This window comes from Pangasianodon hypophthalmus, chromosome 24 (genome assembly GCF_027358585.1).
Source record: "Pangasianodon hypophthalmus isolate fPanHyp1 chromosome 24, fPanHyp1.pri, whole genome shotgun sequence".
Classification (NCBI taxonomy): domain Eukaryota; kingdom Metazoa; phylum Chordata; class Actinopteri; order Siluriformes; family Pangasiidae; genus Pangasianodon; species Pangasianodon hypophthalmus.
The window spans coordinates 1,157,627-1,181,105 of NC_069733.1; the positions used below are offsets into that span (position 1 = coordinate 1,157,627).

At 38.2% G+C, this 23,479-nt stretch overlaps 1 protein-coding gene across 5 annotated transcripts in view; it reads right to left on the reverse strand.

The window, feature by feature from the left end:
- The window catches only part of LOC113527995 (E3 ubiquitin-protein ligase rnf213-alpha), a 67,574-nt gene that overhangs the window by 22,790 nt on the left and 21,305 nt on the right, over nucleotides 1–23,479 (reverse strand). For 4 of the 5 annotated variants that reach the window (XM_053228855.1, XM_034299227.2, XM_034299230.2 and 1 more), the window contains 20 exons: nucleotides 21,012–21,189; nucleotides 19,608–19,666; nucleotides 19,266–19,452; nucleotides 18,745–18,840; nucleotides 18,442–18,537; nucleotides 17,929–18,042; nucleotides 17,061–17,090; nucleotides 15,991–16,144; nucleotides 15,028–15,201; nucleotides 13,591–13,707; nucleotides 12,491–13,047; nucleotides 12,038–12,194; nucleotides 11,514–11,731; nucleotides 10,341–10,484; nucleotides 9,830–10,000; nucleotides 5,903–7,424; nucleotides 5,470–5,663; nucleotides 4,379–4,534; nucleotides 306–3,836; nucleotides 71–207 (listed from right to left, as the gene is read on the reverse strand). In XM_053228855.1, coding sequence (XP_053084830.1) covers nucleotides 71–207; nucleotides 306–3,836; nucleotides 4,379–4,534; nucleotides 5,470–5,663; nucleotides 5,903–7,424; nucleotides 9,830–10,000; nucleotides 10,341–10,484; nucleotides 11,514–11,731; nucleotides 12,038–12,194; nucleotides 12,491–13,047; nucleotides 13,591–13,707; nucleotides 15,028–15,201; nucleotides 15,991–16,144; nucleotides 17,061–17,090; nucleotides 17,929–18,042; nucleotides 18,442–18,537; nucleotides 18,745–18,840; nucleotides 19,266–19,452; nucleotides 19,608–19,666; nucleotides 21,012–21,189 — 7,992 coding nt within the window. The remainder of the gene's footprint in view (nucleotides 1–70; nucleotides 208–305; nucleotides 3,837–4,378; nucleotides 4,535–5,469; nucleotides 5,664–5,902; nucleotides 7,425–9,829; nucleotides 10,001–10,340; nucleotides 10,485–11,513; nucleotides 11,732–12,037; nucleotides 12,195–12,490; nucleotides 13,048–13,590; nucleotides 13,708–15,027; nucleotides 15,202–15,990; nucleotides 16,145–17,060; nucleotides 17,091–17,928; nucleotides 18,043–18,441; nucleotides 18,538–18,744; nucleotides 18,841–19,265; nucleotides 19,453–19,607; nucleotides 19,667–21,011; nucleotides 21,190–23,479) is intronic. The other variant, XM_034299229.2, reaches the window with a different exon arrangement.

Here is a 23,479-nt window from a genome sequence, read left to right on the forward strand (position 1 = left end):
TGAATTTGTTTCTCAAAAATAATTATGAAATTATTATAAACCGTCTCTCATAAGTCAGTAAAATCATTACCTCACTGTTTGAGAGAAGGCTTGCTCTGTGTAAAATTCATTCAGTAGGAAGAGACAGGAATTGCTCTCTGTAATGTCAAGCTCCTTATTGATTTTCTCCACATCTCTTTTATTGAGCAGTCGAGAATATGTGGATACCTGTTTTAAATAATAAATAATAATAAACACTCAAAATTATATGAAATTATATTATATAAAGTAAAACATCTGGTGATAAATACACATGTAAAGCGTACCTCAAGACAAATTCCGTCGGTTTTGGCCTCTCTGTATTTTTTTAAAGCCTCTATTAAGTTGCCATGTGGCTGCTTTACAAAATACGCCTCTAGAAACTTCTCAGAATTTTCTTCCATGTATGTTGTTGCTCTCAAAACTGAATCTGGAGTTGCACACTGAAGAAGCATTTCCTGGGCCATTTCAAGAACTTCCTCTCTCTCATCATGATCCAGTTCCCGGGACACTATCTGAGGACAGCACTGTAAAAGCACCGACGCACACGTATCTTCTGTGTAGCCAACTATAGTGTCATATGTTTTCTTGGTGGAGATGAGCTGGTTGCTTTCAGTTGAATCCTGTGTCACAAATGAGTTTAGCCATTCCTCCAATTCAGCCTGCATCTGTTGAGCATGGTTCGGGAGAATATTACTAATCTCCAAGCAGTGTTTTTCCAGTCGATTTAGCAGCGGCGTAGGGAACTGCTCATACACTGTGCTTTTCTCCTCAATGACAATCAGTCGAAATTCGTCTTTGACTCTGCATTTAACTCTGTGAGATCCTAGCCCCAGGTCAACATAGTAACTCCCGCCTAATTTTACATAGCACTGATTCAGAGCATCATAGAGACTCTCATAAAGGCTCTGAATATTGAGCAGGACAACTGACCTTCCTGTCTCCATGCACGTCTTCACTCTGTTTACCGTGCGGCAAACCTGAGAGTATTCTTCATCGTGTGGGAATCCTGAGCCAAAGATGATTTCAACATTGCTTTCATCAATGATGTTCTGGGATTTCAAAATCTGAAGAGCAGCGTGATTGATTGTTGGCAGTAGAAGGTACCTGGAAGTAAACCCTGAAGTCCCTATGTCCAGGTTTTCTCTGAGCAGTGAGACTATGTCACATTTCCTTGTTCTCTCTTTATAAATATCATAGAATATTTCCAGAACATTTAGGGAATCCAAACCATCAAAATTCCTTTGCACAGCTTTGGTTAGATCCTCATCTGATGGCCTGCCATTTGCTTCTATGGCATAGGACATAATCAACTTTACGAGACTGTAAAAATCCCTGAGCCCAAAGAACTCACTCTTCTGTTCTTCAAGCACTCTTAAGTAGAACTCGGTTAGCTTGGGAATCAAACATTTAATCTCTGCGTCGACTGGTTCCTTATCACTTGAACAAATGTCACGAGCTGTGTTTTCCAGCTCCTCCGTCACAGGAGATGTTCTCAGAACTAAAATGCCACGATTCATCTTCGCTGGATCCAATGACCAGTTGGAAATTCCAATAAATCCAACTTTCTTGAACTGATCAGGACTTTCATCATCAACACATCCATATTCCAGTAGGGGGTGTAATGTTTTCAGTGGCATTTTTGGAGAGTCTTCTGCTAATCCAATTTCATCAAGGACCACAACAGCAACATATTCTTCCAAATTTTTGTCTTTTTGGAACTGTGCACATTGCCTGAATATTGAGATGATCCCATCAGGAGATGAGTGTGGACTGCACTGGAATGAGGCCAGCTGTGCCTGTTTGTATCCTTTAAAAAGAGCATTTGGGGAAGCCTTGCCCTGCATTGCGTGAGCAGCTATTGTCTTGGACAAAGATTTCGAGCTTCCAGGTTTTCCAACCAGAAACAGTGGGATTCTTAGATTCATGCACACAACCATCATGAATACATTTTCTTTCAGAGCTTTATTCTTTGCCACTGAAGCTGGACAGTTAACATTTGAGATGAATGCTTCTTTGCAAAGCTCAATCTCTCTCTGAATGTCAATGTCTGTCACGCCAGGAGAGAAAGCTTTTGCGACTTTTTCTAAGTATTCATTGCGATTCTCCAGTGAAGCCAAGTAGCAAACTCCGATTGCGAGAATAAGAGACCGAACCAGATCATCAGTGCTTCCTTTCTCTCCTCTAATTCTGTCAATTTCCTGAAATAATTTGCGCCTTTGTTGATAAAACCACATGACTGTTTTCATGCACCGCTCTATGTCTCTGAGACTGACCATCCGGCATTCATCAGTTAACTCTACCATATGCTTCTGAGAGGCAGAGATTACCTTTGTAAATAAAGCCTGGTGTCCATTATCGGGAAGGTTTTCTTTGCGAAAGAATGTCTTGACCATCTGTGTGATATAGAGCTCCTGCGTGTGCTCATTCAACTTCCCAAAGTCCCACACCAGAGGAGTAAGACTTGGCGGTAATGGCTGAACTCTGTAGACCAGCTGCCGCATTGGTATCTGCCCGAGTTTCTCCTCCGTATTCTCACTTCGGACTCTGTATCCCAATCCAGCTCGTTCCAGTTGCTCTATGGCCTCCTTTGAGTGCTTCCTGTAGGGATTACATGCTGCAATGATCTTAAGGCGAGGTGCTTCGATCTGTTCTCCATTGACAGACTTGTCACAGATCACCTCCTTGATGGCATTAACAGCCTCTGTCGTATTAGCTTCGTCAAAAAACAGCACCGTATCCAAATTATGGACTTCGTTTTCTTTTGAAATCTCGATTGCCTTCCTCACTTTCTTGTAAATGACCTCGGATGATGTACCTCCATGCACCCTCACCACAATCAGGTTTTGTCTCTCCTTCCCTGATCTCAGCAGGTCACACATGAACTGGACCAGCCGGGTCTTTCCACATCCTGTTTCTCCCATGATGATCACAGGAATGTCCGACTCAAATCGAAGGTGAATTGCAAGGATTTTCATCACATTATCTAATGTCAGCTGATACGTATCATCTGGATCCTTCACAATCCCGACTCCTAGCACTCTGCCTATAATAACAAGCTGCTCGGCACGGGGCATATTCTCAAAGTCAATGTTAAAAGGCACTCTCTGAGCCTTTAATTGGATAAAAAGTGTCTTATCGATAATTTTCTTTTCCACTACCTCCTTAGTCCGAGCATCAACTGCATCTAAATTGTGAATGTGGAATCCTAAAAATGTCATGGAATCATTATCCGCATTGAATAAGATGTAAGGATGCGCCTGTTGTTCCCATCGTCTTCGGAGCTGAAATTCTTTGAGAGCCGTGTCTTCTGCTGCTGCATCTTCCACTTTCTCGTCACTGTCATCTGACGTCTTTAGGGATCTCATGGAAAAATCCTTGGACATTGTCATCATGAATTTCACAACGAATTTTTTAAAGCCTGTCAGGTCATCTTTTAAGGCAGCGCTACAAAAAATGGACTGTTCGCATTTCTTCAGCTGGCTGTTTAGAAAGTGTGTGAAATTCCTCAGTTCTCCCCAAGATGGGTTTTTAATGTCACAGAACTGCAGAAGACACTCTAACCATTCCTTCGGTGAATCTTCAACAAATTCGGGATCGAAAGAGAAAGCCTCAAGTTGGTCTTGTTTTAGTCTGTAGATTTTGAAGTACTGGTAAGTGCGCTGAAAGGCTTCACTACGAAACTCTCCTTCATCCATTAGCCGGTAGTCTTTATCGTACGATCCTTTCTGCTCTAGATGTCTCAGGGTTTCCTCAGGTGAAAGACACTTAACAGTCGGCAACATTTCCAAAAAGGCATCTTCTACTTGAGACGATATCTGCAAGTAAAAAATAGTTACAGAAATGATTCAATTTTCAGTAAATATTTAAATACGTTGAGAAGCTAACCATATCATATAAAACCAGGTCAGAGTTGTAATACCACTTTAATTCTTTTCTTTTTCGTTTTTTTTCTTAATGCGTTTTATCTTGCCTGGAAAGATGATGTCATCTTTTACATAGTATACAATGGTGTGTATAAATGTGTCTAGAAAATGTTTCACTTTTTCTTCAGTATGAATACACTACATGAATCACTCGCTCTTTCCCATTGTCTTCTGCCCAAACCCAGCCAAAGGCCAAGCAGTGGAGGTGTATAAGTGAAACAACAAAGAAATATGATGTTTAAAATCACTCACGAGAGAAGCAAACCTTCTGGGGGATTAAGGAAAGCTGTGCGTGTGTGTGTTTTTTATAAAATAAAAATAAATGATGATAAAGCAGAATCCAGTCCAATCACAAAAGCCAGCCATTTCTGGAATTTAAACTTACAACAAAGCTGGAACGTTAAATTCACAAAATCATTTAGTACAGTGATTACCTCAGAGCTGTCCCGGTCACATTCCCTGTGCTTTCTTTTTGTGTATTCCACCAAGTAAATGTGGGAGTCATTGTACCTCCATATGATCCCATCAGGGCTCTGAAAACATCTCAGCACAAACAGCTGCAGCAGAAACGTGTACAGTCCTTTTGTCACCTGAACACAGAATTTACGCAAGTTAGTGCTGGAACGGTCTGATAGTCAGGGTATGACATACAGTAGGGTAGGGTTTTGTTTACAGCAGGCTAGTTGTGGGGAATCTTTAGTAATGCATCACCACAAAGCAGCATTATAGAAATGCATTATAGAAATACACTGGCATCAGTGTATCAACTCCATATCCCAGAATGCACCATGAACTACAAACATGGACTCCTTCAACTACAACACTCACACACCACATTCAATGTCACATTCACAGTCACCACTTACTGATCACACACACACACACACACACACACACACACACACACCTGGACTTAATCACCACCCCACTACACACTCCAAACACACACTCACTGCAAAGCATCTGCTCATCTTTGTTTTCATTACTGTTTATAACAATCAAACTCTGGATTGTGATTTTGTCTCAACCTCTGATATCCTGTTTGTTCACCTGACCTCACATCTGTCTCGTGACCTTGTTTATGTCTAGTGTTTTGGATTTGTTTTTTGTTATTGTTATTTGCCAGTCCTCTCCCTGTAGCCATCTCTCATCACCTTTATTCGTATAATAATTTAAAAATCTAATTATTTTACAATTCCCTATTAAAATATACTGTCATACAAAATGTTTACACAATTTGTGAAACATAGAAACAGCATTAAATCATAGCATTTGGAGTTTTTTCTGAGATGCAACTAGATATCCAACTAACAATTTGCTGAGATCACTGTTTCTGCTACTAAAATTCATTTGCAGCTCACATTATCTCAGTCATAGTGACAGCTTTTAGACACTTTATGGGCACGTTTAGTGTTCAAATCCAAGTAAGCATATTTTGAATTGCATCCTATTGTGGTTAAAATTACAGTATCAAAATTACATGTAGTCTGCTTTTTTCAACAGATTATAAAATAAAAGTACTCACCACAGGAGGAATGTCAAAGTGAAAGATTCTGGGGACTTTGTCCATGGGTTTGTCCTCATACTGCCGCAGCTGAGAGGCAATGTCTTCAGTCCTCAGCTGTGACTGGCTTATCCGTATTGTTTTATAAGTAAATCCTGCGCTTTTAAGGTTTTGTTCAGACACTTTCACAAGATTTTTCACATACAGGGATTTTCCTATTGTAGAATAATAAAAAGTAAACAAGTCAAAAAGCCAAAGGCACACACACACACACACACAAAATCACTATCATTTAATTTTTTTTTAATTTATAAATTATATATCGGATATTTCACAATGTGGAAATGGCTCACTAAGTACATTTTAACACTTTAACATTGTAGCTAAATAAATCTAAATAATGAAATGAGTCTGGGCAGCTGGATGCTTAAGCCAAGTGGAGAAGAGTTCTTACCCATGCCAGCATGTTCTGAGAAAATGAGTTTTGTTTTCAGCTGAAATTGGTCAAGTTGGTTCAATTTTGAAAACCCAGTTTCGACTTCTGAGGATGTTTGGTGCTTGTGTTGGAGGTATTGTTTAATTTCGTCATTTAGATTTGGACTCTCAGAGACTGTCCTCTTAAACATGTCAAAAGCAGTGGCAACATAACTGTGATGTGCCTTTGAGTCGCAGAAAATAATCAACTGGTAATCGCTCTTATTCGTGCCTCCCTGGACATGTGCCTCCTGGGTTTTTTTGTAGAAAATGGACTCGAACTTTCGGGACACGTCATGATTCAGTTTGTCTGCATTCAGTAAACAGTAGATCTTCTCGTGTGTGCTGCCAGGCTGTACAGCTCTCCTGATAATCAGTTCCACCTCTTCTGCAGTCGTCTCAGAGGTACAGACCAGAATTTCATCATAGGTTGGCAACGGTTGCGCTTTATCTTTGTACAGAGATAGGCAGAGTGGAAGCATTTCAACATCTTTACAGGAAATCAGGTTGGGTTTGCCCCCTTCCAAAATGATCGGTAGTTTTCGTTTCACGGTCACTTCTGCAGATTTGGCAAGATGGTTCATGGTTTCTCCAAGAACATCTAAGTCTACAAACTTGTCTGATACAAGCCCTGAGAGTTTGTTGTGGTACGTCTTCCAAAGCATTACAATCTTCTCATCGGAATTTTCCAAGTTCTCAAATGCTGCTGCAATCTGCTCCTCTGTCATTGAAAAAGACACTTCTTCTGTCGTGAGTCCACCTTTGAATTTCATTTGATTTTTAAGGACACTGTCCCGTCTTGTCTCATATTTCTCACACCATTCCTGGACCCATTCTTCATCATTCTGATGATCATCAATGCATTGCATCACAGTGTCTTGGTACTCCTCTATAGTCCGAGAGTCTCTGTAGCCTCCTGCTACTTGCTCGTCTTCTTCACAAAACATTATTGCTGCTTTGATCTCTTCCTCTGTAATTCCTGTATCAAGAAAATATTCGATCGTGTCTGGAAAAACATTGAGGAATTTCTTGAGTTCGAGCGTTGCTTGTGATTCGCCACTTTCAGCTGGGGTTTCGAGTGCTTTGGTGAGTGCATTTTGCACATCGCTTTCTTTAATGTTGTCCTTCATGATGGATAGCATGTTAAGAAGACCAGTGCTAATGTTCTTCCACTCATGCCGAAATTCAGCCACAGAGCAACACAGATAGACTAGCTGTTTTGCTGTGAAGTAGTTTAAGTAGTAGTACATGTTTCGTTTCTGCTCTGTGTACTTTAACCATTCAGAGAGACAACCTCTCATGCTTTCACACAGTCCTTTCAACTCATCAAGCAGCGGTCTGTAACCTTTGATCTCTACATTTGTAATCCCAAATTTCACCCAAATTTTAATATCATGTTTTTGTTGGCAGTAGGCCGTCATCTCCCAGTCTTGAAACAGAATATGTCCAGCATCACGGAGCTCAAGGAAGCACTTTCCCACATTTATGATCTGCTCCAAAACCTGAAAAAAAACATGGATAAATACTATTGCTTTTTTCTGAGTAGCAGAGGCAATTCTACACCATGTGGGTAAATTTGATTTGTTTATGTTCATCATCACTGCTTTAAGAACTGACTGAGTGATCAATTCCTGGGATTAAATGGAAAAAGAAACTATTTCAATTAGATTACCTGACTGTTTGGAATTATTTCATTACTTCACTTTCGGATTACGTCATGAGCCTAACATGAGGTCTTGTTGCCCGTTCCACACTTTGCCTACTCGGCCTTTTGGAAGTAAGATTTCTTCTTCTCACTGATGGCCTTTACACTAAGTTGAGAAAGGTAGTTTCTACTGTCTCTCACTATATGTCAGCTTTCAGTTGGGTTCACTGATTTCTGGTTAACATGGTCTGTTAATATTTCTGGTTAACATGGTCTGATAGGGGCACTATTTACTATCGTTACCCCGGGCTCATCATAGTTGAAGAAGTATGTATTTCCAGACGTACACAGTAAGGCTGAAACAGCAGAGAGGTCTGATGAAGAGCGTTAAGCAGAACTGGTCCATGGGTGTAGACACCTGTACAACAACTCGTCTCCACTGCATCCTCCACGCATGAGCAGTATTCAAATTTAACAGCTGTGTTGCGTATTCGTTATAAGTTTATAAGAAATAGAAATGGCTACATTTACAGCTGGTTTGTTCTATAAATTTCAAGCTCAGTCACATTTCTTTGCATGGCCAACCAATTCAGGGATATGCTCAAGGTGTAAAAAATATTATTTCATGGGACTCAGGGTCAGTCAACCCTGTCCCGTCTCCAAAATGCAACTGCTCGGCTCCTGACCAGCACTAAAAAGAGGGAACACATCTCTCTTGTCCTCCCTTCATTGGTTGCCAGTCTAGTGCAAGATAGAGCTCAAATTTTATTTGTTTTTAAATCTCTGCAAATCTTGGCTTGGCACCAAGTTGTAGCTCTGATCTCTGTCTTTTTAATACCTTAAGTGCTTCATGATCATCTAACCGGCCTCTTTCAACCTTTCCAAGAACTCGGAGGAAGTTTAAAGGTGACTGGGCTTTATATACTGTCACAGCTGCAAGATTATGTAACAGCTTTTCCTTTTTCATGGAGGCATCACCCACTGTTGCCATATTTAACTACAATTTAAAACCATATTTATTCTCCCAAGCATTTGAATGTCTTTCATTTCTGTAGTATCAGGTCTTCTGTTTTTGTCCTGTCTTTTTACCATAGTTTTGTCTTGAATGTTTTTATTGCTATTTTGATTTACTAATTTAGTTTTATTTTTTATCTTATTTTATTTGTGCTTTATTTCATTGTTGTTTGGACTAGCTGAGATTTGGCCAAAATTTGTATTTTAAATGAGCTATATAAATAAAGGTGGCTTGATATGCCTGAGAGCTTTGCCTAGATACTGTGCATCACACCAGCATCACCAGCACACATTTATTCCATTTTTAAATTTATTCCATCCTTCCATCCAGAAACTGTTTTGCATTTTAAATAAGAATATCTGGTGGCAATCTGTTGACCAGTCTGAACTGTGGTAGATCTATTGCCCTGCAGAGTTTAATTTCAACACACCTGCCTTTAAAATACACATGTTACTGAAGGCCTTGATTAACAGGAGCAGGGATGTTTAAGTAAGGTTCTAACCAAATGGGCATCATGGTATTCCATAGTAATACATTAAACATTCTGCAATGCAGGTATACATAACAATGGCCTGTAACTTCAAAAACCTTCTAAACTTTACAGAAGATCTTGTGAGGGAGAAACTTGATCCTTCCTGCTTCTTAATTATTTTGTTATTTTAGCCAAAGTTATCTAGCAGTGTACTCTAGCCAGGCCTTCTTATCTTATCTTATCTTATCTTCTCTTATCTTATCTTATCTCTAGCTTTGTTAGCTATGTAACTACATAGAAAAGTAAAACAGCACCAATTCTACAAAAAAAAAGCATTTTTGTAATCAGATGTGTAACCTCTGGTGTTACTCCAGTATTTCTGAACCATATCACTTTGCTTGTCTTTTGAGGGAAGAGCTTTGGAGACACATTTGGATAAAATTCATAGGATAAAAACGAAGGGATGGACTGATTTGGAACATCTGGCAGAGGCTAGCAAGAACTTATAACAATGCTAATATTGACTTTGAATTTAGAGTCAAAGACATTTTGCCAGAAGAGGAACGAAATTGTGATATTGTGGACAATTCCTCACAAATGAAAAATGTCAGCAAAAAGTGAGGTGTGAAGATGAATGTTATTCATCATCAGCAAATTTAAATAAATTGGCATGCATTTGATTCTGAACTATTGAATTTTTAAGTAAGTTATTTTTTTTGTACACCTGCACAGCTAAAGCTGGTGGAGAGCACTCTAACTCCATTCATAAACCTACCTCAATGTAGGTTGTGATTTCATCCTCTCGGTTTTTAACGCTGACAGTAATCAGCATCAGTTTGTTTTGCAGTTCTTGAAGCTCAGAAAGGCTGTATGTTCTGTATTCTGCATCTTGTCCATTAACCAAGATTTCCTTGCATCTTAATGTGATGCAATTTTCCAGATTAATCTATAAAACAAATTAAAACTTCATTAGGGAATGCAACAAGTCATTCAGTACAACCAAACCACCTTTGTTACATTTGCCCAATTATAGTCTTAATTTTCTATTCTCATAGTTGTATAACTGTCTTTAAAATGTTAGAACTACATGAGAGTACAAGGGCTTAAATTATAACAGTGTTTGATACTGAATTTATTCTAACAAATAGCCATAAATTTAATAAGTAACCATAAATAGAAAGTGCAGCTGTAAGAAGAAATGCAAGAAAAGACACTGAGCCTCTGTAATATCTGCAATAGATAACTAATAACCTCAGTGCAGAAAGTAATAGATTTTAACATTTTACCCTTGCTTGAGCTTCAGATGGACTTTTGATGATGTAAAGCCCACTTTCATTTATATCTGTGGCCTGGTGCAAAGACGACCTCTCAACAGAACCATGAGTCTCATAGGCAATTTTGAGCCACTCCATGTTGTCACAGGAGTCTTTCTGTTAAAAAAGTAATAAATAACATGTTTATAATGTGTTAGAGAGTGACAGGTCTTTTAAATGTATAATTGCGGCGACATGTGCAAGTATTAGAAAAACAAATAACAAATCAACTGTAACTCATATTTTAAGGTTAATATGGGTGAGTGCTGGGCGTAGCACATAAAAGATGCGACAGAAGACACGACAGAAGATGCGGCATTGGCTACAACATGGTGGTGGAGTTCTGAAGTTTGATAGCTTTACCGAATTGTCTTTTCTACAAAATGCCTTTGAAGGAGAATCTGAAAGTAGATCAACCAAATACACATTATCGAATCAAAGAACAAATGACGCAAAAGGACAGCTGTGTGTGTGGGTGAGTTTGTCCCTTACATCATTCTTCATTCATATAATGCATTGTTTAACATTAATAGACTCCTTGTGTAGCTGTTGATAGATACTATATTTTAACCCTTTGTTGTTACCACACTGTCAATTCCCACCCACCAGATACACTATACGACCAAAAAGAAGGCTTTCCACTAGATGTTGGAGCGTGGCTGTGGGGATTTGTGTTCATTCAGCTACAAGAGCATTAGTGAGGTCAGGAGCTGATGTTGGGATGTCGAGGAGGTCTGGGGTTCAGTCGGTGTTCCAGTTCATCCCAAAGGTGTTCAGTGGGGTTGAGGTCAGGGCTCTGTGCAGGACACTCGAGTTCTTCCACTCCAACCTTCACACACCATGTCTTCATGGAGCTCGCTTTGTGCACAGGGGCATTGTCATGCTGGAACAGGTTTGAGTTCCAGTGAAGGGAAACTGTAAAGCTACAGCACACAGAGACGTTCTATACAATCGTATGCTTCACACTTTGTGGCAACAGTTCGGAGAAGAACCACATATGGGTGTGATGGTCAGGTGTTCACATACTTTTGGCCATATAGTGCGTCAACTGTACCACAGCTATCACGTGCCACTCATGTTCTGTCACAAGGGAGAGGGAAATGCTTTCCATGCAGAGTTCAACAGTGCATTTTAAATGAAACTTACCAGTTTAGTTTCCAGATTTTTGTCACTTTCTATAGCACAACCAAGCTTGTTGACAGCTTGCAAAAGAGCTTTAATTCCAGATATTTCAGAGAGTTGATATATTATTGGTGCAGCAGCAGATATGGCGTCTCTGAAACAGCACACTTTGCCAATGTCCATGCTATTTTCTCCAGCAGAGATAGAGGCCAGCTCCACAAATGCCGTTAGCTCTCCAGTGTCTTGAAAAATTAGTAAATAAAGTAATAAATATCAAAAAAACTTTCATGAACTACATTTGAATTAGAAATAACTGTGGTTTTATCATTAGTTATTATCATTTGTTACCAATGCTCTGGAAGCATTTTCTAAATTCCAATAATGGCTCATAAAGCTCCAATAAATGTGCCATCATTAATGCGGTTAAGGCTTGTTGAAAGAATTTAATTACTTTTTCCCCAAGTAGTGCATAATAACTGCAGTGAAATATCCAGAAATTTGAGTAAAGTTATAATTACTATTATAAAAGAGGGGTACTGAATGCTTACCTTTTATGATTTCTTTAATCCATGAGATGAATCCTCGTCTGATACATTCATTAAATTCTCTTAGAAAGCTAACTGTTGGTTTTGGAATTTCTCTCAACTGGTTTCCGACTTTGGACACATTTTCAGTGAGATCACACAAGCACTTGCAGTCCATATGCTGCAATTAGACATTAACGCAACGTGATATACAAAATTACAGGAATATTTATTATTATTATAGGCATGGTAGTTTTCATTACCGATGGAAAAGAAATGTAGATTCAATTTCAGATGTAATAATCAAAACCCTTATTTTTTTTTTTTTTTAATTACACTAGCACCAGTAGTTTACTAAATATGATTATCTTTTATCCAGTTTTAATCTACACATTTTTAGTAATGCTCATCTTTAGGACATTCATGTAACTTCCTAGTTTATCCTGAAAAAACTGAGAAGCATAAGTTACTGCATACCTCGAGGTTGTCAATGCCACCAAAGTCTCCACATAGACCAAGGTTATTTTTTAGTTCAATGATGACTTCTGCATTTTCTTTTGCAGACTGAAGAGCTCTGTAACGTTCAATGTGTTCACGTGTCTTCTGAATCCATTCCTGTTTATCTTCAGTGAACACATCTGCCATCGTTTTCAGTTCTTTTGACATGCTATTTAAAAATTTGCCCAGTTTACTCTCCAAGTCCAGCAGACTCATCGAGAGATCCTTCAAGGCCTCGTACGAGCTTCTAAATTCTTCAAATGCTGGTTTGTAAATGTTATCGTAGACTTGATCCAGTGGAATTAATGCAATCTCTTTAAACTCAGTGTCCTTGGCTTGTTTTGCTGTTTTTCGCCACAGTTCTTTGAAATATGTGCTTTTAGACAGAAGATGAATCTTTTCAAATGCCTGATTATTGAGAAAATGTGTGTCACTTCCAGGTTCTTCGCTGATCACCATGTCCATGACAGTTTTCAGTGAACGTTCCTCCTTGTCCAGCTCGATTGACAAAGTTGTCTCAAGATGTTTTACATCAACTGAAAAACAATGATAGAAAATGCAGTTATGGATAAAATATTTATGTTTATCTTGAGGATTTGTTTCATGTTTCAAATGCAAACTGCAAACTTGGCTGTTCAATATGTTATGATGAACATTATAAAATTTGGGCCTAGCAGATAAAGATTCTCTCAATCATAGTATAGCCACTCTGCTAATTTTCATTCCTTTAATCTTTCTCACTTTTTAATTAAAAAAAGATGAGGTGGAACTACTCAACATTACCACAAAAACTACTACGCTAAAATAGTTAAAATGCAATTTTCTTTGGCTCAGACACAACGAGACTTCTTTCGCAAAAAAACACTGTTTTGTCTTTTGCAGTCAATGACAAATTCACCACAGAAGCTACAGGTAACAGCTAATTATGAAAGAAAAGTTTACTGGGGCTTCAAACCATAAAAAAATCAGTTTTCACACAAGTGTATTATTTAATATTTCAACATGTGACGAATGATACTAACATTGAAAAATAGAATTAAAATAAAACTGCTCAAAAAGAAACAAACACTCCACTGTACCTGGCATGCCTTGGTTAAGGTCATTGAGTACCTTTACTTTGCTTTTCCGGCTTTCAAATTTTTTGAAATCCTCCTCTGCTTCCTTTATTGTTTTCTGAAATGCGTCCATGTTTTTTCCTATATAGGAAAAAATAGACTGTGTTCTTAAAAAACATGGTTTAAATGTTTATTAAAAAGTACTGCCCTAATTATAGGCATAGCTCAGCTAGATACTCTGTGGGACGTTACCACATAAACCAAACTAAGAAAAATTATTTAATGCATAAAATGTAACCAATAAAAAGTTTTAAATTAATGAAACATTTTCAGCTTCAGGCAAAAAAGGAGATATGGCTTTAAAACTGAACTTCGCTCTTTTATCTTAAGCAGCAATCATCTTAGTATTAACTGGATAAGGCCAAAACTACTTTCAAATTCTAAATCAACATAGTTCCTCTTCTGCACAAACTTGAACCCTCCCTGAGCTTCTCTCTGTGGATTCTGGCATTTTGTATGCTCAAGTATGCCCAAATGTATAGGTATCCATATTAGTACCAGAAGCAGTGTTATATCAGGTTCCATATTTACTTTTTGGTTTCCATCTTGTGTAAAACACAGCACTGTGTGGTTATGGCATACATAAGCATAAGTTTGTGAGAGTTTTTACTGTTTTGTAATTGAGGAGTGCTTCAACAACTGGTCTAGCTCTGTGGTCCGTGCGTCCAAGGCAGATGGGGTGGTGCAATTTGAGGTGAAATCAAAACAATGCAGTGTCTAAATTTGATGCGTATCCACTGCCACACACTGATGAACTGCTGGAATGGTTGTGTGTGGCATGCATTTATATAGAGATATATACAGATATTGGCAGATCCACTTAATGTCAATGGCCAGTGAAAAAAATTTACTTTTGCACACCATTACACAAATTTACACAAGTTTGTCACACTTCTGCTCAGTTTGTTTGAGCCCCCAGTCATATTGCACCTCCTAATGGACCAGATGTTCCTGCCTCATTTTGCATATGCAGCTGCCTACCTAAATGATCTGATTTAGCATTTGAGACCAGACCTTAAAGACTTGAGATGGGGTTGACTGATGGCAAATCCAAAGAAGTGAGTAATTAGGACTACAGTTGCTATGATGGCTTTAGGACTGCAACTGCCACGAACAGTGAACAGTGGATAAGTTCAACAAAACAGACTTCATGGGAAAACTATAATGAATTTCCTGGTTACACAATTGCACTATTTGTCCATGTAGTACACAGCTGTAGAAGGGATTTATTTATAATTGCACTATCCGGTGTCACCCAGATGAGGATGGGTTCCCTTCTGAGTCTGGTTCCTGTATGACATTACTAAAATGGGAGCACCAAGTCCAGTCCAGTGGATGGTGCCACATATACTGAAAAGATGCCTAAGCAGAATTTAAGCACTACAAAAGTTCAGAACTCACCTAGTAAGTAACTGTTGGCACAGTGTTTACTTTCAATAATTCCTTTCAGTAGTTTGCATGGTATTGACTTGTTCTTCATTTCCTCAATCAGTTGGTCCATTAGATTGCGAGCTCTTTGTATTAGTTGTGTGGTTGGGAGATGTGCTGTGAAGATCTTGTCCATCTGCTGTTGCTCTGCATGGAGATGTGGAAAGTCTCATTACTCACCTAAATTTTGTTCTGAATAAACTTTTAACCTACATTTTCAAGTTCAGATGTCTTCAACTAAATTACATGAAGAGTAACTGTAGAACTGTAAAAGTGCTAAGAACTCTGGCTGTAGCTCTGGTTAGCTTCTGCTTTGTGGTAGCAACGCTTGGGTAGGAGTTGTTGAATAGTAGGAGAGAGATGTTGAACAGTAGGAGACAGGGATGTAGAGGTGTGGAAAATCACAAATGGAGAGAGATTTAACAGGAATTTGTGGAAAGTTAACCGTGTAGAAGGTGGAGTTTTAAGCATAATCTTTCTCCCAAACTTCAGACCCATGTTGATAACATCGTTCAAAAAACACAATACTGTACTAGATCTATTTCACCCTTTTTAACCACTAAAGATGGTATTTAAACATCTGGATATTTTCTTGTATGCACACGCACACACGTTGTAACCTTCTGACCATACTATAAAGAGTCATCAGTAAATGGCCAACTTTCCATTTACATCTGCTTAGCTGGGACACGCTGGGCATTTGAGGCTGTCTGTGTAACAGCTTGAGCTATGAGCGAACCTGTCCTCCACTGCTGGTGATAGTCTCATATTGACTTCATATTTTCATAAAGCAACTTAATTACACTATATGGCCAAATAAATTGAACCATCACATACAGTCCCCTCCGAAAGTATTGGAAAGGCAAGGTCAATACAAGTGACACAGAACTATCTGAATAAATCATATTTTAAAGAAAAAAAATAATAAAATCTTACGCATTGTCAAAAAAACATCTCTCAGCTGTTCATCATACAGAAGATAAAGGTAGTCCTCACGGTTCCAGGCTAGAGCACGCAGTTTGCTTTCGATAATGAAGGACACCAGTGTTCCACATTTAGGAGACTCTGATGTTGAGCGTAATAGATCCTTCTATTTGACAATACAATTGCACTGGTTAAGTACATACACTATATGGCCAAAAGTACAGTGCCTTGCAGAAGTATTCCTCCTCCTTAATAGTCATCAAATTCAGTTGGATTACAAAGGACACTTACACAGATTCTAAATGTTAAAACTAAAAAATGCTGCTTGCAGAAGTATTCAACCACTTCAGACTAGTACTTGGTAGAACCAACTTTCGCTACAATAACAACTTTAAATCTGTTGGGGTTAAGTTCCTACCAGCTTTGCACACAGGTTGGGAGTGATTTTCACGCTTTCTTCCTGGCAGATTTGCTCCAGGTTCTTTAGATTGGTTGGATGTTGTTTGCTGACTGCAATTTTCAAGCAGTGCCACAGATTTTCAATGGTATTCAGATCGGGACTTTGGTTTGACCAATTCCAGGGGGGTTGAATACTTTTGCAAGCCACTGTATGTGGACACCTTACCATCGCACCCACATGTGCTTGTAAATTCCAATCCAAAACCATATCCATCAATAATGAGGTTTGCTCCCCTCCCCCATATTCCCCCTGACGTTGGGCAAGGCCTGGTGCAGTTGGTCTTTCAATCCATCCCAAAGATGGGTCCAGGTCACTCAATTTCTTTCACTCCAACCTTAACACACCATATCTTCATGGAGCGCACTTATGCTGGAACAGGTTTGGGCCTCTTGGTTCCAGTGAAGGGAAATTGTAATGCTACAGCATACAAAGATATTCTATAGAATTGTGTGCTTCCAACTTTGTGGCAACAGTTTGGAGAAGAACCACATATGGGTGCGATGGTCAGGGGTGCACATATTTATGGCCATATAGTCCATCGCCAAATAATCCACAGTAAAATTAGTAATTTGGTACAGATGTGTATCGTATTGTTTTCGATGTCTGACTACTGATGTCTTACCAGACTGAACTGCTGTCCTTTCTGGTTGCTCTAAAAAAATGTAAGAGGGGAAAAAAAATGCATAAATTACAACTGCTGTAGATGTAATACAGAAATTCATAATTCCTAGCTTAATAGCAGTGCATCTTATTTATTTAAATAATTGAAAACTATTTAAGTCAAATATGTGGGTGTTAAGTGAAAACCACAATCCATGCATTACGTCCTAAAAAGGATGATTCATGTTTTTTTTATTATTTTCATGTATATTATCATAGAGCATAAGGATGGCCTCGTTGCCCTTAAAAAAATCTACAGTTGATGCAGGGTTCATTTAATAACTGTCCGGGCATCATGCTTAGATTGCAAGATTGGGTCTATCTAAATGTGACAGACAATTTACCCACAAAGCTTTAGGAATGTGTGACACCACGGAGGTACAGTACAGCTACTAAACAGCATAAAGATGCACCAGAATTAAAGATCGTTCTTTGTTTAGCTGTGAGTGTGATGTTTATTCTGTTTACATTTTGGTTTTAATTTACCAATGCTTTAGTGACATTATAGATCTGGTTATATATATAGTCTTTATATAGGTCTTATAGCTCTTTGATATAAGCAGTATAACAGGTTGCTTAGGGGGCACTCACAATTTTTAAAACAGATATGCAAAAAAGCACACTTTACTATCATTTGGAGAAGGGGTTTATGTATCATACAGTCCCAGGGCCCCCTTGTGGTGTGAAAAGAACAGGAAACTAAGGTAAATATTGTCAGATCATCACAAAGAAGGAGCAATCATGAAGTGTTCATATCAATCTGGGGTGGAAAAACGCAAAAAGTAAAAAGCAGAAGAGGGGTTACTGCAATACTGAATTATAGATCTTACCTTGGATGTCAATCTGTTAATTGCATCTTGGGCACAAACCAACATGCAGTTGTCCATTGCTGGACAAACACCAGAATGATTACAGTAGTATTTCACTTGGTCAGTGATCTTTTTCTGTTCAAACAGATTAATAAATACAGAGAGGGGTTAAAAATATACACCGCATTGTAAACAATGCAGCATGTTGTTGGCAAAAGTTGAACTGTTGAACTATGTGGAGTAAAATGTAAATAAAACTGAATGGTTTGTTGAAATCAGTTAATCTATTAACTGAAGCAGCTTTAGTCCACTGTAATAATCACACAAGCTGTAATTTTAATTTTTATATCTTACTGCAAATAACATTTTTATTGACTTTATATTACATTCCATTGTCATACTCTAGTGTGCTGTCTTGTCAATTAGCAACTCTATTTTGGTATTCTTCACTTTCAATTATGTTAAATTAAATTATACATTATCAGAGCCGATGCTAATCTATGCCTGCCTGCTCTAACACCAGATAAAACTTGCCTTTTTCAGATATTCTTTGAAGTGTGTCTTTAGAATTTCCTCCCAGTCTTTTTGCCAAATATTTGGCAATGGAAGATTAAACACTTGACTCCAACGCTGAGAAAGAAATCACAAACATTCTTGACAGACCATTTTCTGTTTGTTAGGAGATCTGTTGTGATCTGAATATCAATTTGTACACTTTCAGGATTAAATCCTTTCTGCACACACTCAACTCAACTCTCAAAAGAATAGTAAAAGAATAGTAAAGTTTATTCATAAGCAAAATTATTTCTTTACAGCAAAATGAATTAATATGCATACTTCTAATGACAATGCCTTCTTGTCTTTCTGGTATGAGATGCAGACAGACATTTTCTCACTTAGATGAGAAAAACTGGGCCTGTAATCACCGGGGTTCTGCAAAACAATCAAATATACTACATGAAAAGAAGTGTAAAAACTTTAAAAACATTTAAAGTTTATTCACACATTATTATTCAAAAACATTTACTAGAATTTCTTATTCATTACACTGTTAATGCTTGCATTTGAACAGGAATACCTAAGGTGGTCTTACACTGGATAATTTGTGCACAGTCAACTCACACTCCATGCACATTTTCACTTAAATGCTGGGACATTAATATTATATTAATAAAGCTGGGACAGATGAATGTAAACAAATGACTTTATTTTTCGATCAAGATCAATCTTAAGTCTGTGAATAAAATGTAGATATTTACCAATTCTTTTTTTTTTTACTAAATTTCAGTGAATTTGCATCTGATACCTTTATGCCAAACTTAGTGTCAAACTTATAAATTGTCAAGGCAATTATTTACCATATCATCTGAAAGATGGTCAAAAGAGTCAGTGAATGCATTGAGAAGCTGCAGTGCTGACAGCACATTGTCCCAGTGCTCTATCCAGTTTCTGTCTTTCAAAGATGTTTCAAGGATGTTCAGCGTTTTCTGCAGGCAGGAGCGTACATCCGTCTTCAGTGTTTCTGAAGTTGATTCTTCTTGGCTGCTTGTTGGAAACATACACAACCATCATATTTGAAAGGGCCTTGTTGTTACATGGAGTAATTTTTTTCAGAAACTAAAACAGAAATCATCATAAATATATACCTTTTAACAGATTTAAGTTATGAATTAATCAGTATGTTGTCTTGTTTGATTTACCTTTCGTTCAGCCAGGCCTTAATCCGCAAAGCAACCACTTCCACAGCCTGATGCAGTTTCTGGCAAAATAAATATGAAGCTTATCTGAACCTTTGTTAGGATTTAATTAAAACATTCCACTTCTGCTTTATATCTTTCTCGTCATCAGTAAGGGAACTTGCCAAAGGGTTGTTTTTGTCTTTTTCCGCCAATTTTTAGTCACTTGTCAATTCCCAACCACAGCCAGCTGTCCCCCCTCATATGACAGTTACGGACTGGGGAGGGTAAAGGCTAGCGCAAGTTTTACCCAAGACGTGTAAAACCAACCACTTTCTTTCAACCTGCTGCTCATTTTGCATCATAGGGCAACAGGACAATCTGCTGTCTGCCCTCTTACACACACACGAGCTCCCAGACACCCACGACTGGCTAGTGTGACTGACAGGGAAGATCGAGTATGCCCTCCACGCAGAGATCACAGCCAATTTTACTCTTTTACTCTGCAGAACACGGATGGCTGTAGCATCATCGAGATTTGAACTTGCAATCCCAACCTTTTTCAAATAACTAATTGATTAAATTTGAAATTAAAATATATACTGCGGAAGATATTTAAGATTTAAGATGAACATTTAAAAAAATAGCGATCCCTAGTTTAGGAACTAGGGGTTGCCTGATTTACAGCACAAATGGGGTCATGAAAGAAACTCATATTCTCCTCCTGGATTTTATGCGCTAATATTTTGAAAGGCAATTAGGCTCCCAGTATAAATCAGGCTCCTCTGCTTGGCGTGGGGTTGTATGACACCACCCTGGAGTGGATTATTTTCCTAGAACAGCACAACACTTCCCACTAGACCAGTAAGTCAGTGTATATTCCTTTGGTTTTTAGCTATTTACATTACAAAAACACATGGTACTAACACAAAAGGTTTAAATTGGGGGTCAAAGAAAATTTTGCCCAAAACATTTAGAAACATATACTGTATATATACTAACTGTGTTTTGAGTCAGCGCTGCTCCAAAAGACACATTACATTGCAATCTACAGTAATTGTGGATGTAAAGTACAAGAATGCTTTTTTAATGTCCTCAATCTTATCCGTGATGGGCCAGTGTAGCTGCAGATTTTCGTGTAAACCAGCCGTGTCTAATTTAAATTTTGCCAAGCATTTTTGTCAGACCCTCAAGAGCGGTAATCAACATATTTTTTATTATCATTATTTAACATATTCCTGCTACTCAAGCTAATGATGCTCTAATTGAAGACCAAGATCTACCGATTATACTGATGGAATCAGGTATGGCTCCTGATTGGTTGGAAAGAAAACCTGCAGTAACACTGGCCCTTTGTGGGTTACATCTGGATACCCCTGGAATAGTCCTGTAAATTGAACCCAGTCAATACTTTGAAAATTCACTTACATGAAAACTGCTGCAGGTCTGCCATTTTTTCAGCTGTGACAGGAGTTCATCTGGAGTAATGTTGAGCTTCGATAAGAGCTGAAGGTGTTCGAGATTAGCCATGTTTAATACAGCAGCTCTGAATGCTTCGTGTCTGTTTATCACCAAAGAGTGGGTCTTGATCACTTCAGATAAGTTCCTTGGTAAGAAACACATGATTAAATTATAAAATATATTATAAAAAATACAAATAAATACCATAATAAAAAAAAGAAACAATTTCCAATACCTGAGCCAAACAAATAAACAGGCACATAAATAAATACCTGCTTTATCTGAATGTACTACTTATTTCAGACCAAGGCTCCAGACTAATGCAAGATAAAGGACAAAGTAAAATCTGTTTTGAGGCCATTTCAGAACGATAGTGTTGCATATTACACTTAACGCTTATAAAATATATAAAGTAACAGGTGAATGAATTTTAGATTGCGGTAGGGAAGGTGACTTTTTTTTTAAACATGAAAGTAGTGTATTCAAGATACCATCAAATTGTCATTTTAAAAAAGTACTCAAAAAAAAGTAGTTGAGACAGAGAGTGAGTGTCTGCCACTGGGTGTGTGTGTGTGTGTGTGTGTGTGTGTGTGTGTGTGTGTGTGTGTCAGACCATTCACATGTTAAAATGGAGTGCTTTTACTGTTGCATATTAAAGTAATCTGCAGCTTACAGATTGTTTTGTCTCTCCATCATTCTACTCCCTGTTTTATAATTATATAATATATAAATTTATATAATTGCTTTATATTACGGTGTACAGAAAATACATTTTCAGGCAAAAAATATACTTGGTATACTTATTGCTGTCTAGGTTACTGATCAGAAGGTCGGGGTTTCAAGCCCCAGCACCACCAAGACCTTGAGCAAGGCCCTTAACCCTTTCTGCTCCAGAGGTGCTGTATCACAGCTGACCCTGCGCTCTGACCCCAGCTTCCTAACAAGCTGGAATATGCCAAGAAAGAATTTCACTGTACTTTGAGGTATTTGTGATAAAATAAAGATTTATATATAATCACATAAGTAATATATGCTTAAATATAATAGAGTCAGGATAATCCAAAAGCAGCTTATTGCTGATGTCATGGAAGTTACTTCACTTATGGGGAAATAAATCTAACAGTATTGTAAAGAAAAGAAATATATTATTTGGGTCTGTCAATTTTCAGTTAGAGAGGGCTGACACAAATTTCAGGATGGTTCTGGGATCTTCTTTAAAAAGTTTTAAGAAGATTGGAGCCCTGCAGTTAAAGACACTATTAAAAAAAAAGGGAAAAAAATAATGTACCATAAACCCATTCTGTACATATTAGAAGGTTGTTAACTAGCACATAGAGTATGGAGACAAGCTACTCAGCTTATTTAAGTGGTATTGAGACATGTAAACATCTACACCACTGCATTCCTTTACCAAATGCACAGTTATACACTATATGGTTTGTGGACACCTGACCATCACACCCATATGTGGTTCTTCCCAAACTGTTGCCACAAAGTGTGAAGCACACAATTGTATAAAATGTCTTTGTATGCTGTAGCATTACAATTTCCTGTCACTGGAACTAAGGGGTCTAGTCCAGCATGACAATGCCCCTGTGCACAAAGCGAGCTCCATGAAGACATGGTGTGTGAAGGTTGGACTGGAAGAACTTGAGTGTCCTGCACAGAGCCCTGACCTCAACCCCACTGAACACCTTTGGGATGAACTGGAACACCGACTGAACCCCAGACCTCCTCGACATCCCAACATCAGCGCCTGATCTCACTAATGCTCTTGTAGCTGAATGAACACAAATCCCCACAGCCACGCTCCAACATCTAGTGGAAAGCTTCCCAGAAGAGCGGAGCTCATTATAACAGCAAACACAGGGGGAATAAATCTGGAATGGGATGTTCAACAAGCACATATGGGTGTGATGGTCAGGTGTCCCAATACTTTTGTTCATATATTGTACATCACAGAAGCTATATTAGATTTTTAATTGACTATTGAGAAAAATCACATTCTTATATGCTTGGTTGTTGTTTCCAGAAGGCTTGATCCAACTCAAGTCTATAAAAATGAGTACAACAGTTTAGAAATCTTTCAGACAAAGCAGATCATTTTCTTCTAAATGTTTTCAATTTCCTTTAAGCCATTGCTTTGTTCTTATAATATATCTACTTCAATAACTTGCACAAGATTTCACTCTCTCATGCACTCTGGACAGGACCTGTCCATCACAGGGCAACACACACATACACTCACACTCGTTTACAAATAGGGGCAATTAATCTTAACCAATCCACCTACTGGCATGTGTTTAATGTGGGAGGAAACTGAGAACCCAGAGTAAACCCACAGTATAAACATGTACAGAATCTCCACACAGATAGTGACCCGAGCTCAGGATCAATCCAGGGACCCTCGAGCTGTGAGCTGGCAACATGTTTCA